The 21,076-nt window shown below is 43.9% G+C and overlaps 1 protein-coding gene across 3 annotated transcripts in view; it reads right to left on the minus strand.

Annotated features, from left to right (window-relative positions):
* palm2akap2 (PALM2 and AKAP2 fusion) overlaps positions 1–21,076 on the minus strand; it is a 72,271-nt gene that overhangs the window by 13,457 nt on the left and 37,738 nt on the right. For all 3 annotated transcript variants that reach the window (XM_031855400.1, XM_031855399.1, XM_031855398.1), the window contains exons 8-9: positions 20,240–21,058; positions 13,426–13,508 (exon numbers count right to left, since the gene is read on the minus strand). In XM_031855400.1, coding sequence (XP_031711260.1) covers positions 13,426–13,508; positions 20,240–21,058 — 902 coding nt within the window. The remainder of the gene's footprint in view (positions 1–13,425; positions 13,509–20,239; positions 21,059–21,076) is intronic.

Raw genomic sequence — 21,076 nt, forward strand, 5'->3', positions numbered from 1 at the left:
ATTTCACGTGATGTCAGTTTGCGAAATAAATATTTGGTGTTCTCATCGGACGATACAGAAGTTCCAGCAGAACAAAACTGCTGTAGAAAAAGTGAACTAGGGTGAGTACTCACCTGCTGCTCTTATAAGTAGTCGATTTCAGTTATATCTGTAAATCCATGGAGTGCTTGTTAAGAGCAAGCTTCCTTCCGTTTTATATTTCTATCAATAAGTTCTACCGTCCGTGTGTGTGACTTCTTTTAAACAAGCTTTATCTGTTTTCCTACTTAGCTCCGTTCACTTGAGTCCAGCCTTGGTCAGTCCTGCTCCAGATAGTGGGAGTGCCGGACTTTTCCCTGGCCAAGCCCTTTCCTCCTCTTCTTCTCCTCCTTTTCCTCCCCTCCCGTCTCTTTCCTCTCCTCCACAAAGCCTCTCCTTTCTCAGTAACATTCCTGCCGACTGCTCAGTAAGCTGTGATGTCATGGGCTAAATGTGTGCGTGTGTGTGTTTCTCCAGATGCCCTCAACCCACAAAGACCCCTTCTGTGCAGGCCCTCGTACAAACACACACACACACACACCAAAAACATCCACCCTGTGGCTCCCCGCTCCTCCTTTCCTGTGTAGGACCGAGCCCTCTCTTTCCCCGCTCCACACGTATGTCGCTCGCCCACTTTCCCTTTAACCTGCAGCTCCTTTCAAACTGTGAGGAGACGGAGTCGAAGAGGCCGGCAGCGAGGCGATGATGAAGAGATGATGACTGAAGGGAGGGGGGGGGAGGAAGTGATAGGGGGGAATGGTATTTTCTTCTGTCATCATCAGCATGGGACTGTTGACTCAATCTGAGGGTTAGAGTGACGGACCAGTCGCATTCACCTTTTAATAAAAAAAGTAAATTACATGAAAGCCGCCGCCGCCTCATCCGGTTTTTAATTATTAGTGCTTCTAGTGGAGACTTGTCATGTGACAGGCTGGTCTTAATGCCGCATCAGAGGCTTGTCCATCTTGACAAAATAACTCTTTGTCATTATTTGGCTTAAAACTACAATCACCGGTAACTTCAATGCCAAAATGAAGACGTAAACACCACTAAAAGAAGCAAATGTTGAGGCCTCAGGCTCACTCTAATGCTACTCTGTCTGCTTTGGTGTTGTGTGTGAGCGTGTACCTGACGGGTCACAGGATCAGGCCAGTGGAAACCAGAGCTGACCCGAGTCATGGTTCACTTTCTCTTCTCACAAGCACTACATCGAGACGCACTGGAAACACTTTCCTCTAATTTACAAGAGCAATTAGCATTATTGTGTCAGCGGCTGCTAAATGATGGAGGACGGCGCTGCCGAGAGAGGTACCGGTGTCACAATGCATTTCACCAATTAGTGCTGTAAAGATTATTTTTTTAAAAGCCAGATGAGCAAGTGACAAAGCAGTTTTTCTGAAGAGAATGATATATTTCCTATTCCCTAAAATTAGTCTTGTTTGAAACGACAGGGTGGTCCACTGGTCACAGAGGTTATCTTACTCTATATTTGCAAAGGAAGGCCGGCAAAAGCCAGCGTGTGCCCATTAGCAGCTGTGCGTCCTGTCAGTCTGCTAACTAACTGGTTAACATCAGTGACAAAAAAAAAAGAAATGAAATGTTTTAAACTAAATGAAATAAAACGCCCCGTCCCTTTTTAAGTATCCCTGTTTTACACGACACATGTAGTTCCCAGGCTAGAAATAACTCTGAGTCATACCATGTAGAGAAATCGGTCACAGGAAACTGGGACAGTAACCCAATTATTGCATATGCACTTGGGGGGGGGGTTCAATTCCTGGATGGGTGTAACACACAGAGAGACTCGTGATGGTCTTTATCCCAGCGCTGGGGATTTAGAGTGAAGAGCTATACGACTATACGGGTCCAGTAAGGGACAAGCTGTGAAAGATGAAAAGACAGCAGGAGTATATGTGACGGTGTATTCGTGTGTCCACATGTGACTGCATGCATCTGGGTCAACACTAGTCAATAAAGCGTAGTGCCCAGGGCAGTCTTATATCACGGAAGTTGATCATGATTGATCAGAATACAAAATGACACAATTAACCATCGCAGCCAGAAAGCAACCAAATGTCCGTTCACGCACGCTGTGCAGCACAAACACATACAATGTCCACGTTCAGTAAGAAACCAAGGTGTTGTAAATAAAGTTTTCTCTTTCAATAATTAGGTCATGTCCGGCAGTATGCATTCATTTTGCATACAATATGGGAGAGAAATAATGCAAGTCAAACACTGGCAGGCATGTTTGAGGAAGCAGAGGCAGTATTTCATTGTTTTAAATGGAGCATTTATAAGTGTTACGAGCCTTAAAGTGCAGCATGGTGCAACGTTCTGTCTGAACTATTTAGAAAATGATTTTTTGTAAATATTTAAGAGACATTTCCAGAACAGGAAGGAAGGGTTCATTCTGATGTCTGAGATGGGGCGAAGAGTGTCAATCATCTATTGTACAGCCTAACTGATACAATGTCTGCCTCAAGCGAATCCAACTAAAAGCAGCGAGTCCGTCAGTGACTGCAGCGAAGGCCAACACCCTCTTAGATCCTCCGGTCTCTGACAGGCATTTTACAAACACTCAAGTCTTGCTGGATGAAGAAGATAGTCACAGTTTATTTAAACAAGTGTGTGGTGGACACTTTAAAACAAATGATGCGGCAAAAGTGAAGGAAGCGACTGATTGGATTAAAGCCTATCACAGCTCGCAGGTTATCTAAACAGGAAACCAGGAAGCTGCGCTGACTTGTATCCATGGAAATGGCCCTCAACACAGGAAATACACCCAAAAACTTGAGGCCACCTGCACAAGAACACACACACCCACACCCACACACACACACACACACACACACACACACCCACAGACAATCACAGACTAAAAGTTCACTGGGGTCAACATTTGTCTTAAAGACAACACCCAGATCAGCCGAGTCAACACAAAATAGGGATATTCATTTTTAAAAAGCAATGAAGCGCTGTATTTTCTCTTCAATGTGTTTGGAAGATAGGTTGATGCTTTTTAGTTTAGTTTAGTTAATTTGACACATTTTAAACTGGAATATAGAAGACCTGTCTTGATCTAATGGTTAGCTGTTAGCACACAAGGGCTAAGGAGTAAATGGGTCCCACTCAAACAGTGCAGCGCCAATAAAGCAATGTCCGCCCCATGTTTAAGAAGGGCTGGTACAATGAGGGTCACACACACACACAGACACACACACACACACACACACACACACACGCAGTGAGGGCATATTATTGCAGCACTGCAAAACCAAATAACAATGGATTTTCACCTACCCAGTGCCAGAGAGCTCGAAACAACACCCAGACTGGAATCATGTTAAGAAGCCTTTTGAGTGTTACGGAGGAATGCGCTGCATGTCTGGACTCATGGCAGCGATTTTTGAGTCCCTTCCCCAAGCCTCCCACGACACCACTCACAGACCCCCTAAGACCCCCTTCACCAAACCACAACAAAGGGCCCCGACGGGCGCTTCAGTGGGACTCTCGAAGGCTGAATACTAATGCTACGCTCCACACACACACACACACACACACATACACACACACACACACACAGACACACAGACACACACTCTCACAGATGGAGGGCTCTTCTTAAACAACAAAGGTCTGTAGTCAAAGAGTGTGACCACTCTCCCAAGTACGGGACGGAGAGCCAGATCAACAGTTCCGGCAGAAGTGCATGGACCAACTGGAACAAAACACAGTCCGGCACTAACACTGAACAGCCATCCGTTATTAGTTACGTCCTGGACTGAGACCAAGCACCAACCGTACTGATTTATTTAACTGGAGCTCAGATCTGTGTGTGTGTGTGTGTAACAATATTTCACACTGTGACAGTAAAACAAACCAAAACTCTGCTTGGGCTGGCTGCCCGGTGAAACGGTGCACTGTGTGAGTATTATGTGACGGTTAATGCACAGTGAGCCAGCCATTGTTGCGAAATAAAGCTCTGTTAAAGAGCCTTATGCACACAGGGATGTCTCTGGGGGATGACTGGGCAGTATGCACAACTGTAAGTATGATCATCTCCATACAGTAAAGGCAATGTGATACCTTATTTGACAGAAATCTGTGTATTTTCTATGTTATTTCTGACCATTTGGTGAGGAAAAGCCGGCTAACGCTAAACAGCCCAAAGAGCTGGACGGCCCGACTCTGGAGGGTAAAACTGAGATCCCATTAGCGCTCCAGCTTCGCAGCAGAGCGTTCAGGCCCAGTCAAAACAATGCAGCTTAGCTGGCTTATCCAGCGCCGGCTGCATTTGTGAGAGTTGACCACTGAGGTTCAAAGACGGCGTATTTGAGCTTTTGTTCTGCTTGTTCGTCATTATTGACTGCGATCAACTTCACCACGAGTAATTTACTGACTTGTGCCAGCAGGAACCCAGAAACAGCTACGGAGACATGACAGGTAATTAGTTAATTTGATTAGTATCCAATCGACTAAGTGGAGCAGACAAATTAAATGAGGAGTAACATGGTCACAGAGGCCTGCAGACCGGTGACTCTGTACTAAACACAGCCTAGTATAAACTGTATTTTGAGAATCAAATGGCCTTCAATTAAAAATGGTATTTTTTTGCATTTGCTCGTTAGTTCTGAGGGTCTCGCACTAAAACCTGACCGTAGCTAATCATTATTTTTAATGAACTTACTGTTTAGTTCTACTGCAGCTATACTGAAAATATCTCTCTCTGTCATGTTGACTGCGATCGTCCACGTAGGGTAGGAATAATACAAGTAAAAATGGAACGACCAAATAACAGAACGGTTTCCTTCCCTTCCTTTCCTCAGCCTCCCTTTCTTATGTGACTCTCCTGCTGGTAGTTCAGCATGACACACTACTTGAACTAACATTCCTTTTTGTTTCATATCATATTATATCACACACACATGGACACAGTGAATTCAATGACCGTGACCGTTTCAATGCACCCTACAGTGACTGATGATTCCAGCAAAAACGGCACTTCTCTGGTTCATCTATTGCTCGTCTTCTTAAACCTTAACTCCTAAAGAAGTCCGTCTCTAAAATGTAATCTCAGAACTAAAGGTTGTAAGATAAAAGATGAGCCTCTATGGAATCAGACAATCAGAATCGGAGATAACAGGATGAACGTACAGGAAATAAGCTGAGGACAGACATGAAGGAACAAATCTTCTCTAGAGGAGGGGGGGGGGGGGGCCACATGGTTGGCTGAGTTTGAGGGTTTGGAGGATGTGGTCGTGGCTGTTTAAGTGTGTATGTGAGCCTGTGAGTGAAAGAAAACGCCACCGAGCATATAATTGTAATCCTTTCCATTGAAAGTATTTGGTCCCACAGAACTCTCGGTGCAGAGACCACACAGTGAGGCTCACTGGCCAATGGGCTGAAGGTCCAGATCCGGGAAGGTAACTTGTAAGCTTTTTTAGAGCGAAAAGAGGCCATTAGTGTCACGCAAAATTTGAACACGGTGTATAATAAATGCAAAGTTGCTGGACTTCTTTTTTTAAGAACACATACATCACAAATGCATTTGCCTACCACGCCATCATTAACATCATCGGCCAATCACGACGCACCACCCATAAATGATGATATCATGTTGCCAACAATTAGCTCAAATCATCAGTTCAAAGTTAGTTTGAGGGTAGAGAGAGATTCAATCGGTGACTTTCATTACGACACAACACTCACTCACACTCATGTCAGCTGGCTATGTTTAGAAAGGCTTTGACGCACCTAAACCTCCCAAAAACACACCCGTGCAAGCCAGCCGCAGTAATTAGCTGACTTGTTATCCCTACATGTGGCTGACTGGACAACATCATTTACCGAACGCAGCACATTTAGATTGCACGCCTACGCTAACGCGCTTTATAATAACAGACCTAAATGGAAATGAAATAGTCGTTTTGATGAGTATTGGCACTTTCTCAAGACTCGCCTGTCCATGGCTCTGTGTTTAGAAGCTGCGTTGGCCAGAGATGACCCAGCCCAAGCAGCCCAATAAAAGACTAGAAAGCCCATTAGCGCTGTTGTCCTAAGAGACGGAGCCTCCTCCCAGTGTTCGCTTATAGCATTAACTAGCTCACTGCTCTGCCTCTCTGTTAATCACCTGTCTATTTCCAGAAACCGGCTCATTAGCCTGCAGTATTTAGACAGCAGGAGGACGGAGGCTTCACACAGGAAGAGAACAGCCTGGTGACAGTAAACATGTCTGAGCCTGACTGTTGCAGTATTTACATAGATCGTGCTTCGTTCCCAAAGACGGTATTTGAAATACAGCAACCTCTCTGAGTGAAAACAGAGAAATACATTTGTGTTATTAGAAAGCAAACACGTGACCAGAGAGAGTTAGGATGACATGACCTGAAGTAAGACCTGCTGATGAGATTTAAATTCTATGTCTCTGCTTGTTACCACTGTACAAACAAAATGTCTCTACTGACTCGCCCCCCTCCCAGTAAATTCCTAAAGTGCATATCATCAAAATGATTGCAAATCAAATAACTAACACAAAGTTGGTTCAGCTACAGGACTTAACCCTTATCACTTCACCTCTAGTTGACCTTAATTGACCTATGAGCCAGAATGGCAGCGCTAACCTTTAGCTGACCTCAGATGCTGTTACAGTCGGAGACATCTAGCACATTCCAGGAATCATGTTGTGATGAAGTGTTGCAATCTGTCGTTTTTGTTTTTTTTCCTCTTTCTCTCCAGCTACCTAATCTTCTTCTGATGCACTTAAGGATTTCTTGTGTCGGACGAGCTTCCAGCAACGCGCAGGCAAATCCTTCAATGTATTTCGGCAAGCTGAGAGAGCAATTGTGACAGCAGCAATGACGGCATAGAGGGAATTATCATGGTTGAAAAACATCTGCAGGACTATTTTCTTTTTGTGCCTCATACCAAAAATTTTTTTTTTTTTAAGGCATAGTTGAACTAGAAGTGGATAAAAATGTTGCATGGATAATTTCCCATAGACAAGATGCGAAGCAGATGGTTGAACCTCAACCACAAATTCTTTCGAACCGGCGAAGAAGTAGCGGTTGGCCGACATGACCTCACTTCCTAAAAATGCCGTGACTCCACGGCTCGGCTAGGGCTCTCACATGGACAAGATGGAATAAGAAACGATGCCACACGTACAGGTGTCGGCGCCCCCCCCCCACACACACACACTCGGTAACACCTAAAGCCCAAGTAGCATTCTGACATTCCAGTCTGAAGCTGGAATGCGATAAAGAGACTTCTGCAGCTTTCCACCACCAAAACACATTAGAGGTCAACCTCCCTGCCGACTTCCCGGAACTACAGATAACGTATCTGCTTTAGTATTTCATCAAACTCTTCCTTGTTTATTGCGAAAATATGAAAGCAATGCAGCTCTCTCATAGCATCAGCCAATTATTTTTTTTGCAGTTTTAAAAGTTAGGAATGTTCCGTTCAAAGGCATTTTTTCTGAATTACGTCCTGTTCCCCGTGTTCTTGCGCCGCATTTATACTTTGTGTCTTTGTTGTGAACACGGTATTCGTGCTAGCAGGTGCTTTGTGCTTCGCTCTGTGTTAAATGAATGACTTCTGCTGCACGGCGCAACAACAGTCGGTGGATGTTGCAGACAATAGTGGGTGGTGGGGGGTGGGGGGGTTGTGTAAGGGTGGCCATTACATGGCCCGGGTTGCATTGTTACATTTCCTGCATCCCTTCAGTTCTCTTCCTCTCTGGAACACAAATACCCCAAAACACTGGACAAAATGCTTTGATAGAATGTGGAATGTGACCTTATTAGGTGCTTAATTCAGGATTATTTCAAAGTGACATGACTCTCAAAATAATATGGCAGGAAAAAAAAAAAGTGTTACCTTGTGGAAGATACACTAAACCAAATAGATTAGCTGAGCATTTTAGAGCTTTGTCGGCAGAATGAATGAGGAAGTTATCATCCTGTGCCGGAGTCACAATGTATTCCAAACAAGCATGGGCGGTATCAATGCAGCTATGCGTCTTTCTTTGACTGACATGACTAATGATGAGTTAACTGCTCTACAGTAGCTTCTGCGCCAAGTGGCAATATAGTTGATGGGTGGACATTTCCGTCCCTCCTGATCAACAATAATAAACACGACATTAGACTGAATAATGAAGTGAAACAAGACGGCAATTCAGTTTGACTATGAGACAATACCAAAACCATCCCTAATTGGATACCCAATCGCAGCACTTGTGCCAAAGACTTAGAAAGAATTATTGTGCTTTTCCTTTTCCTCGAACATAATTAATGGTTTTACTTTTGAAGAATCCAAACTTTTCACAGCATTTTAGGCACTTATGAAAAGGGCCTCTTCATCTCTTCCAATGCGCTCTTCTCTTCTAGCTGTGACGGTGATTTATTTATGCTGCATTATCAAAGAAATGACCAGAAATAAACCTGAAGAACTCAGACACACACACACACACACACACACACACAGACACTACTGTGTCTCGCCATCCATTCCCATGAGAAAAACAAAAATAGAAAAGAAAAAAGTGTCATTCACAGCCTAAAGAACTTATAATAAATCCCAGCTACGTCATACGTGCACAAACATTAGGAGGCTTTGTTGACAAAGCTGCATTTCAAGGCTCAGTGTTATTGGCCTGAGGGGCACTCACATGATTTGTGACAGACAGCCAAAAGTTTTCTTTCCTAGTCATGTCGTCCACTCATTGTCAGCTGATAGCACGCTCGTTACATCTGCTAACGGAGAGGTCGCGGCATACTGCGTATCCACTATGTCCTCAATCAAACCACAATCGTGTATCTGTGACAGTATAGTGTCCGTCTGAACAGTGCTGATTAAACTGTAATGTTTGGGACTTCATCCAATAACACGAGGCGGAGTATCACTCTCTTCCTGGAAGACGGCCAGCGGAGGCCCATCGACAGATCGGCCATTGAAAGGCCATCGGCCGGTTAATGTCAACAACACTTGGAGCTGTGCTAGACTGAACAGACTTCCTATAGCACCCTCCTCCACCTCCCACCCACATTTGCCTTACATCCCCCACCCCCACCTACCCCCGACACACACCCACACACACACACACACACACATACACACACCTGCACTGCCCTTCATCTCTCCTTGTACTCATTGTTTCTTGTCATCACGTCGGCCTCTCTCATCCCGTACCTCATTCCCCTTTCCACCTCCTGTGTACTCGTAGCTCACCGAGCTTTAGCACCATCAACCACACATCTTTTATGTAACCTGTGATTGTGTGTGTGTGTGTGTGTGTGTGTGTGTGTGTGTGCGCGTGTGTGTGTGTGTATTCTGGGAAAAGGGAGAGGTCTGGAGGAAGAAGTCATCGTTGATAAGTGTGTTGTTCCTGTCAATGTTCCCACAGTCCGCTGTGCTGAGAGGGGTGGGGACGGAAAACGTACTTCCCCCAGACACACACACACACACACACACACACTGCACGAACACACAGAATCCTTAAAGCTACACTGATGGTGTCAATGGGACATTCAGTATGTGGCAGGTACTTCCTGTCATTGACTATCTCATCAAACAGGGAGCTAGCTGGGAGTTTTCTGCCCCCCCGGCCCAGCAGAGGTATTGGCAAACGCTCCCGTCTGAATTGGCACTTTGCTGCTTCGCTTCGTTATTTACAGAATCAGCTGGTAAATTCCAAATGGTGACCAAACAAAACGGTAAACAGAACACGGACGAGGAGCGATTCTAAATAGAGCGCGGACAATAGAAACAAGTTCAACCCTCAATTTTGAACGTTACAGATCAAATCTGACCAGAACGTCATCGGTGGCTTCGCTATGGAGCTTTTGTGCCTTGTTTTACTGATACAGATTTGCTGAGGCTCCAAAAATTGACCCAAAAGGAGACAATCTGTCCTCCCTTTAGTGAGACACGTTGAATAAAAAGATCTGAAGCGAGGCTGCCTCCTCACTTCTTCTTGCCAGGTGGATGTTGTTGCCTGTCTTACGGGCGCTGCTGTTTATGCAAAATAAATAAAAGCTGTCAAGTCCAAGATTAAACAGAATTGAAGTCTTCTCTAATTATTCTAAGAGACACGTCTGATTTCTGGGGCCTACATCCCCCTCTTTGATATTGTGCCGGTCAGCTGCACTCACAGCAAAGTCAAAATCAATCAGCATGATTGGAATTGGTAGGAAAACCGGGTCAAAGTGAGTTGGTTTGCCTATATCTGGACCATGAGTGTGCATTTTTTTAAGACAAGGATTTGATTACCTGACCTAAAATGTGTTTATTCATCAGCAAATGACTAACATTGTGCTACAAAAATGCCTCTGATGCTCTGATCACAAATAACACGAATGACACCCACCAGCCAATTACATCCAGCAATGTCCATCCCTCGTTGAACACGAACGCTGTCAATCAAAAGAATTGCAAGTTGCATGGTAACAGCTACAGGCGAAGAAAAAGATCCAAAACTCAACACAAGCAAATCCGGAGCAAACAAATGAAGTCTGGCCTCAGGTGGTTTACTGTGAGCATGAGCCGGCTCTCTCTCTCTCTCTGTCTTCGGTTTAATCGACTGCTACTCTGTGACAGCTTCTACTTTTCACTCTTTTGAAAAAAATGTGCTTTTTATTTCAGCATTGACATTATGTTACCAAGTAAACTGCAATAAAAAAAATCCAGTTAACATGTAGCAGCACCAACAAGACCGTCTCTCCACCGACTGTCTCTGCCAAGTCGTTCAGTGTGTGGATGATGGAAACCAGGTTAAGGTCATTTCGATATCTAGGTTAAAGTGATGCAGAGGAGGAGGAGGAGGAGGAGGAGGAGCACAGAGAGACAGAAAAATAGAGACTATACTGCAGCAAGCAGCCTGGTCCACTAACCTCCTTTGGATCTCTCTGTGCAGTATCCTGTGTCCTCAACACTTTAAAGCCAATCTGTGTAATTACAATTATCTGTTGTTAACCAGCACACGTACAAAGAACACACAAAAAGCTGAAAAACACGCAAACAACACAAACAAAAACTGACGCACACACCCTCCATATTAACTAACGTTACACTTTCACCGACAGCCCTTTCCTTTCCTTCTGCAACTTAAGTTTAAATCACATTTCTATTGCGTTTTGTTTTTTTTGTTTTTTTAGCATTACTATTGTTTTTAATTCAAATCTACCTGTGCGGAGAGAAGATGTGCAGCCACAGAGCGCTGATCCCTCCCGGAGCTCCCTGCGGCCGACTAAACGGCTAATAACCGGGATTAGGTTTTAACGGCGGAGGCGTTAACATACCCGCTGATCCTCTCCTAATTGTCTTGTTCTTCTTCAACGTTCACCACGGGGGGGTGGGTGAAAAAACGTGGCCGCAGCGGCTGCACCACCGGCCGGCGGGACGAGGAGAAGTAGAGGAACTGGTGTCCGCGCGCTCTCTACAGCAGTAATAACGGTACCGGCAGGCTCCGGGATGACATTGAGCTCCTTTTTTTTTTTTTTACGCGCCAGCTTTTCCAACCGGCGGTTCCCTCCTCCCTCTCCCTCTCTCCCCTTCTATCCTCTCGCCCTCACTCTCTCTCTCCTTTTTTTTTTTTTTTTTTTTAAGGCACGCGTGCTGAATAATGCAGGGCTCGCGAGGTCCCGGGAGTGTTTTCTGTCCCGTTCCAGAGACAATCAGAGAGCGAGCCGCCAGCGCGAGCCGCCAGCCAAGCACAATGCGGCCCACCCGGACGGATCAGGTTACCGCCGCCGTATGCCTTTCATTCATTTATTCAGCTGCAAAACAATCTGACTGCGGCCCAGCCAGTCCCCCCCCCCCCTCCATGCTTCTGTATCCCACCTCTCCAGCTCGGGGCTACCTTCCCTCAGTCGAATGTGCTCAGGTGGCATTCTCTTTAGACAAACAAAAACAAACTAGAGAACACTCTAGTACAGTGAGCTGACCCACACAGCCCAAATGCACATCAGTAACCTAAAGACTCGACTTGAATACAATTATTTTCATGCAACTTGAATGCTTTTCCGCTACATTTAAAGGGGAACTATGGATGTTACGCATAAAGTCAAGTTCGCTACATAATTGCATGACGGGAAGTGATCCAGTGTTTTTCTTTTTTCGGGTGTGGACTCAGACCATTCTATTTTCAATCAATGCCCCAGCTTTATGGAAATGTGGCACTAAATTGCTGCAGTACACCTTTGTGGAAAATATGGTAGCATTTACCCCACCCTATGTACCGTATGTTAGGCTATTATACAGATTAAGATCAAATAATAATAACACTCATGGGGCCATTTTGCAGAAGTAGTCTTACTTTTGAATACATTATGCGAAGGATATTAAAATACTTACTTACATAAAACTTTTACTGGTAATGAGATATTTATTTATTTGTACTGTAGTTTTGCTACATTTACTAAAGTATCTGACCTCCCTTTGTTTACACCACTGAGAAAATGAGAAGGACACCAACCCTTATTATCAAATAAAACAATAAACATATGGATAAAAAAGTATGTACATGAATGAATGGATACATATTACAGCATGGCTACTGTGTGCCAAAACATCCTTGAATCAATATATACAATTTATAGAAAACTAAATATATTACATGGGACTTATATGGTCACTATAAACTTACATGATTGAATATAACTCCCTGTAGGAACATTAAATTGAAACCGTAGTAGATACGAATACCCAACAGTACAGTAAGGTCATATTACATTTACTGGGTTCCATAAATACAATGGGTAGTTCTAAAAAATATTACCGAGACACTGTAGAAAGGAAACAATGTGGACCCCCCCCCAGCAGATGTAATTCAGCACAAACCGTCCATGTGAGTACATACAGTACACTGTGCAGGAGCCTGAACTCACAAACCCAATGATTATCTCACTTGAAGCAAACACATTAGTCATATCTTCTGCTCCAAAAAAAAAACAATCTCTGATATGATACTGTAGTTGTGTCACTTGCATTTAGTTGTACTTGAGTTGATTTTTTGATTATAGGTAATGTTGTTGTGGGGCACTATGGAGCACTATGCTCTCTCTCTCTCTTTGTTTGGCAATTCACAGACACAAAAGGGATTTACAAAAGGATAATCAACTACACTAACTATGGTAGAAGTCATCAATCTGTGAATTTTTTGGGGGGAATTATACATTATACGTTATACATTATACATGCACATAGCTTCAAATTAGCGGCCTGAATTTGATCTACTCTAACGATGCACTACAACAAGAACCTGTATGGTACAGACGTTTCCAGTTGAGGAGAACTCACAGTCCTGACTTGTCCACATTCTCCTACTCTGTGCTTGTCTTGTTCTTCCTGTGATCTATTGTTAAGAATTGCACCATTAGATGTGCATATAAACAGACTACTCACCATGGCGGTGTGAGGATTCCTGGTCGGAATGGGAGCTTGATACCCATTTGCCGTTATCACGGTAACCCCCGTTTTGCCGTAACCTATGATAAAAGAAGATTTGAGTTATTGAAACCGTTGTCATCATTGTTAATTATCATCTACCTTTCATATTCATTTGCACCAGTGGCTGACCTTTTGTGCCTTCTATCTTGTTTTTGAAGGAAACCATATTGTTGGAGTTTCACCCCAACAATATGAAATATGTAATGCTGCAATTGTGAAAACATGAAAATCCATCTGTCTTCCATCTGTAAATCTGTCGCTGTGAAAAGCTATTGACACTAACATGCATCTCACCTGGAAATATGATGATATGCATAGCTAGTGATATTGACATTATGATCATCTGTCACTCTGGAAACCAGTTAGTTATCATAATCGTGAGAATTATATTTAATGCAACCAGAGCAACTGTTTCTGCACGACTAAATATTACGTGTTCATTTCATTCTCTCGCTGTAATTTATTAAAATTATTTTTTTAATCTCGACTCTGTCCTTTGCTGCTTTATTGACATTTCAGGGACAAATATTGTAATTTGTACTCCATTACATGTATTCAACAGCTATAGTTACTTTGCAGACTGACATTTTATACATAAAACATAAAAGTTTATAAAACTTGGATGAAACTACCCAAAATTTAAATGCTGATAAAACCTTAATTCATCAGCAATAATAATCCATTATTAATAATATTGCAGTATACATAATATGACACTCATAACCAGGACATTCTGCATAATAATGGCCTTAGGTATAGAAGTGTCAATATTTGCAATGGTTTTAGTATGAGTATAAGTAGTAGTGGCTGTAGTTGTAGCAGTATTGGTAGCATCAGCAGTGGTAGTAGTGTATTAAAACTACTCCCACAACACCATGAAAATGAGATGTTGTGATCCAGGATCACTGTACATCTAATAATTCACCTGATCTTTACTACTTTCTTTTTGCTTTAAATGTAACGTCCTATTGTGTTCGATGTAAAGTTTAACTTACAGGAGTGACACCACCATGCGCAACGTTACCAGGCCAAGAAGTAAGCTGTGTTATTCAACCCTGACTTTGATTATTGCACCTCCTTTGGCTGAGTCCAAACCACAAAGATATGATGCATGCTTACAGTGAGAGCACGTTTTGTATGTGTGTGTGTGTGTGTGTGTGTGCACGTGAGAGGTTGTAATAATTATCTGCAGTCATGGTTTCTGTTAAAGATACCAGACTGTCATTGTGTAAAGATAAATCTATTAGTGCTTATTATCACGGAAAACACACCCATCCTCTGCGCAGGAAGAGTGTGTGTGTGTGTGTGTGTGTGTGTGTGTGTATGTGTATGTGTGTTTATTAGTCCTGTTTTCAGATGCTGGTTGTCATGACGTCTGTAACATAATCATTTATCACCTTGCATTATGTCCTCCGAGGAAGTGTGCGTCATGTTTGTGTCGCTGCCCTCTCCAGATCATGTGTGGGTTTTGTTTTTAAACGCAGACCATCAACAGATAGATGACATTATGCATCTGCTAAATGTAAAAAAAATCTCGACATCTATCTCTGATTTGAGAAGATGCTGATGTCCTGAATAGTGTATTGTATGTAGTACACCATGTGTCATGTGTGAACGTTATCCTTGAAAGTGTCCTTGAACGAGGCCACCTCCGTGTTCATGCAGTGTGCTTTTGAATGAGTCTCATACCGTACATGTGCAGCGTTTTAGTGTGGTAGGCACATTGCTTTTCTTTGTTGTCCTCTCTGTTCATTGCTGTGTGTTATCAGTGGTATCAGAGATGTTAGATGAGTGAGTATGCAGTGAAAGGATTTCTTGCAATACCTAATATTGATACCAGGAGGGGCTCCTCGGGCTCCAGCAAAACTGCATGGGTGTATCTAGACTGATCCAGCCATCTATGCAGCTGTTTATCTATCAATATTCCTACTGTCCTTCCTGAAGCACCAGCTGCTTTCCTAACCTATACAAGTCCTAACCCTCCTATGCCCCTAACCCTCTTTTGAGCAGTGTGTAAACTCATAAGACACCACAGACACAGTACGAGTCCCAAAAGGAAGATTGCTGTAATATTAGAGCAATTTCTCATGAGCAGTGGCTAGTTTGAAAGAGAACGCTTACGATGAAAACTCTGCACTGCATCCAAGTCCTTGTACAGCCATCCTTTACTCTGTCTTTTAATATGTCTAACAGGAGCAGACTGATTCTATGTGGCAGTTTACCTTCTTTTGAGAGTTATCCACATTTCAGTATCAGGCTTTTATCTAAAAGCTACAGGCACAAGGCCTTGCACAAGAACACCTCAGAGCTGTTTCCCCATCAGGCCACACTGTCACTCAACGAATAACTTGACATTATTTATTTAACTGGTTTTCAAGCATCTATTGCATGACTATTGCCACCTGAATCTAGTAAAAATTATGAAACTAATACTGTCAAAATATTCTGAGTGAATCAAAGCAGCAATTATGTAATGTCCAAGTCACTCTGGCTGTAGTTTTAGTTTTGCACTTAAGTCTTTGACACATAAGTGTTGTATTTATTATAATGGGCTATAAACTGTACGACAGAAAGTTGCACGAGCTGATTTCCATGTGACACTTTGGACAAAGTCTCACCTAAATTCAAGTGTAAAATGTGTGTGTGTTTATTAGTGGCAGTGGGTATGAAGACAGATAGGGGATAAGTAAGGACAGCTTGTGTTCTCTTTGTCAGCAGCCAATGAAAAAGTGAATGTTAGAGACAGATGGAAAGAACAACAAGCAAGAGACGGCAGGAGGGCACTGGAGAAACTCAGCTTTATTGACCAAAGATAGAGAGAGGATACAGACATCAGAGAGAGAGAGAGAGAGAGAGAGAGAGAGAGAGAGAGAGAGAGAGAGAGAGAGAATGTGACAGAGTGAGTTGTCTTACCCATAGAAAGAGAAAGGAAGAGAGAGAGAGAGAGAGAGAGAGAGAGAGAGAGAGAGAGAGAGAGAGAGAGAGAGAAGTATGAACAATAGAAAATGGCTCCTTTTTGTTTTAACAGTCCATACAACCGTGAGGGCAGGCAGACATGAAAAAGAGAGACCCCTACAGATTGAGAGGAGTACTGCAGGCGTGGCAGTGGGCTGGTAAATTCAACTATAGTCTGTTGTTCACGTACAGCTCCTTGCATTACATCAAAAACACGCGCACACAAACCCACACAGGCTAACTGGATCGGTCAGGCTCCATTAACTAGAACTCAGACGTACTCTTTTTCTTCTTCTTCTTCGTTTTTTTTTTATGTGTTTTGAGATTGTGATTGTACTTCCTTTTGTGGGTACAAACAGTAAGTGCTTCTTTGCCCCGTTGCACATCATGTGTGTGCATTACACCTCGGGGAAAAACTAACATGACACCTTTTGAGAATACACTTATCTGCATAGCCTCCTCAATCTTGAAAAACAAACATTCATGCAAAGAATAGGTTTTGGCAGATTTGGGACACTGAACGCGATGATGTTAGTAATTGTCCCCAGACTAGACTTGCAGTTTGGAGATAAACTTAATGAGGGACAATAAGAACTCAGAAGAACCATCTCTGTGTTTTTTTCCTCCCCACGAGATCTGTTGTTGTAAATTCAAACCAAGAGAATAAACATGTAAATTTGCTAGTATTCTTTTGTTTTGTGGTAAAACAGTTATTTTGCAGATGAATTTCAACAATAACTAGCTTTGATAAAAAAGAAAAATTGTAATTACAAAGCAAATCAAGTCAAACAGATGTTAATGCTTTACCTAAATGAATGGAAACCAATGGCTGCCTCGAGGGAATAAGTGTGTAAAGTGTAAACATGTGCGTCATGCTTTGGAAAAAGGTCGTGGCGAAGAAAAATCGGATGTATTGTGGTTAATAGGCTACCATGCAAATCCAATGGTGTGGTTATTTAAGGTCCCGCCTCTGCACAATGTTTAAAGATCCTCGGATGCCTTCGAGGGCCAAACCGCAACACGTCTGGAAATGGTAGCAGCCGCAAAGAGTTCAGAGAAGGTGGCGGTGGTCAGAAGAGGGGGGGGGGGGCAAGTTGTGTAGGCGTTAATTGTGAGATTACACACAGCAAAGCAGTGAAGTTAAGAGAATTAAAATATACAAACTTGTGTTTGTGCACTCTGTACCCATAATAATCAGAATTACTTCTAGATCTCTATATAGATGTGGAAAATAAAATCGTCACTAAATAGAATATAGAGCATATTTACATTCTGTATCTACACAGGAAACGAGACCCCGGCTGGGCCCTGGTGGTGGCCAATCACACAGCCAGCTGGACTGACTGACAGCAGCAGTGGTCAATCACACTATAGCACAGGACCTGCTCCGACAGGACAGCTCAGAGGTGGGATACAGCTGTGCACAGAGCCGTGTAAGGAGAGGACTGATTCACCCATAAACCTTTCAATGCTGGAAATATACTTTTTGTTGCCAAGGAATATTGTGACGGTCTTTCGTTCTTTTTATGAGCGTTATCAGAGTTAGTACACAGTGCATAGAAATATGTTCTTTACAAAACGTCCAAGGCCAGTAAAGCTGTCAAGCACATGGGTGAAGAGAGAGAGGGAGAGAAAGAAAAAGTACTGCACTCTGAAAAAAAAGGCTGTTGAGGCTCTTCAGGGTGGGTTAGCGAAGTGTTAGCTGTCATTTTGTCCCCCCACCGTTTTGTTTTTTCATGATGTGAGTAAAAACATTTTGATGCAAATAAATTATATTAGGACCCAGGTTGGATTTGAGCCAAGGACATCTCGGCCCATGAAACACACCTGAGCCACACAAACAACACCAAATCACATTATTAGAATCTGAAGGGCCTCTCCAACCTCTTTTTGTAAATGTGCAGACATCTTCTTCGATCACACATCTGGCCCATATAACTTTATTGATACTCACTCTAACAACAGGTATTTCTTCTGTCGTGCACAACGGAAAAGTGGAGTCACTAACTCTCCGAAAATCCATTCACCAGATGCCTATTTAAGCATCTTCATCATCTCTACTCCATGTAACATCAAAGAAGTGAAGCAAAAATCCTTCCAGAGCATCCATCATTATTCAATGGAATGAGGATGATTACTGCTTTTAAGGGCTTTTCTGAAAACCAGCCAAGTAAATGACCTAGAGTGTAATATATATGTATATATATATATGATGTAATAATGACACCCAGGCCACATTATTTGCAGCACCCTTGTAAACGAGGGCCTGGTTGGTGACTACAGCATGAGCTGGCAGTGTTCTCAGTCTCTTTGAATTGGAAAGAGTATAATGGATCTCTGGTGGCCATCTGCAGCGACAAAGGGAATTTAATGGACCAAAAGATGAACATGAATTGGACACAATCTTTCTCTAAAAGCTCATTTGAGCACAGCTCCCTTTAATTTAGTAATATGGTAGTGTGTTTTTAGATTCATTACGTAAACATTTGTGCCCTGCTGTTAGTGGCAGTAACCCTCGTTTTGGTTTCAGAGGTGGAAATACGTGTTCCTTCGCTGCCAGAGTAGTCATTAAGCTGCCGTTTGCTTCCCATGCTCTACAGCCTTTAGACACACTGGAAATGTTGGCTGTATAGATCCTACTGGCTGCCAAAAGGTGTTCCACTGCTTCTTATCGGCTGTTGAGTTAGGAATTACTAGAATAGGAGGAAATGGCCTCAGCAGTGGAATAGCTGGAGTTAATGGACAAAATGACGGAGAGAGAGAGAGACAGAGACAGAGAGAGGAGGAGAGAGAGAGAGAGAGAGAGTTACTACTGTTACAACTACAATGTAAAAAAAAAAACTCAATTTCCCACGGAAACAGCCATCCCAACAATTCAATGGCCTTTTTAAATTTAAAAAAAGAAGAAAAAAAAAGAGTCCAGATCACAACGGCAAACTGAAATAAATGCCTAATGGCAACTTTTAATTATCTCTAATTTGTTGTTAGGACTATCAATGTGGAAGAATGAAGAGGCACATAAAGAAACCAAGGCAGCGAGTACCCTCCTCTCCACCCTGGTCAGGGAGAGTCGGTACAAGGAAGGGGGGGGGGGGGTTGTTTGAGTTTGTAGGTTGGGTGTGCGGTTGTTTGTGTGCGTCTGTATGTTTGGAGACAACAGGAGAGAATTCGTCGAGAGAAAAAGGAAGTGGGAGGTGACTGAATTGAGAGATTAAAAACAATTACTGAGACTGTGTCTGTCTTTTTGAATGTTTTATAAACCGGCTTATTAAAAGGTGATGATCTGGCTGATTGTCCAAACATACTGGTTGGTTAGACAGCATGGCATTGTCTCTTATTGACCACTGAGAGTAGTTTTATATATTACCTGGTTTAAGCTGTTTGTCAACACCAGCAAATTCCACCATCTGTATGTCTGTTATTAATTAATATAGCAGCGTAACAACAGCTAAAATCCAGTGTAATTTGAGTTACGAAATGAACTGTGTTGTCTGAGGAGATGGGAGGCATGAAGGCAGAGCCTCCATGTTGACAGAGAGAGTAACGAAACAGCAGAGATGTAGAGGTAATAACGTAACGGAGTAGAAAGTCAAAGGTCAGTCAAGAGTGTGTGTGTGTGTGTGTGTGTGTGTGTGTGTGCATGCCAGCCGATCAGAGTCCAGAGGAGGAGGACAAAGGCGGGGCTTCTGTTAGTAGCAATCCAGAGACAGAGGAGAAGAGAGGGGTGTTGTGGGTAATAATAAAAGGGGTGGAAGAGGGAGAAGATTCAGTCACATGAGGATGCAGCACTCGCAGCGTTTCCTCTTGTCTGTACCTGTGGCGGGGGCGAGGCCGGGCGGGGGGCCCGTGTTGGCGTCGGGGTTGGTGGGGGGCGAGGAGGTGCTGTCAGGCTCGAATGACAGTTCCGTGCTGGCGGCCTCAGACGTGGCCGGCCGCCCCGACACGAGGTCAGCCGCCGTGCCGTCGATGATGGATTGGTCAGTGACCGTCTTCTCCCTCAGCGACTTCTCGTCGTCTTCGTCGATCAGGACCACCTCGGCCTTCACCGCGCCATCGAAACCTAGCAGCCGCCTGCTCTCGCTCATGTCCTCGACGTCCTGGTAGCCGAGGAACACCATGGTGATTGGGTGCTCTGCGCTGGCTTGCATTGGGGAGCTGAGCTCGCCGCCCGGTGGGGCTGAGGTACCGGGCTGGGTCGTGATGGGAGCAGCGGGGGGCATCATGCCAAGGCGGGCCTCCCTCTGGAGGGTGACCTGGGCTGGTGGGCTTGAAGGAACGGATGGCGGGGCGCAGGAGGGCGGAGACAGGTCGTCAACATCCGCAGGGGAGACGTAAGCCTGCGGGGCAGCTGGGGTCACCGTCACCTGACCCTTGCTGCCGTCTCCCGCTTGCACGACCGGTCTGGCAGCTCGCTGGATCAGCTGGTCGACCTGCGCGGAGCTCCAGCCGTTCTCCATGGTGCTGGTGGACACGCCCCCGGAGGAAGTGACCTCGTAGACCACTTTTTTGCCATCGTCGTAGATTTTGACGCCGCGCGATGCCGAATCCAGCGGGCTCACGCGGTTGGCTGACAGGATGCGCTGCTCGCCGGTCTGCGCGTCATGCTCCACGTTGATCTCCATGGCAAACAATGCTGTTAGGAGGGGGGGGA

This window comes from Anarrhichthys ocellatus, unplaced genomic scaffold (assembly GCF_004355925.1).
Source record: "Anarrhichthys ocellatus isolate YVR2014 unplaced genomic scaffold, GSC_Weel_1.0 scaffold16, whole genome shotgun sequence".
Taxonomy (NCBI): domain Eukaryota; kingdom Metazoa; phylum Chordata; class Actinopteri; order Perciformes; family Anarhichadidae; genus Anarrhichthys; species Anarrhichthys ocellatus.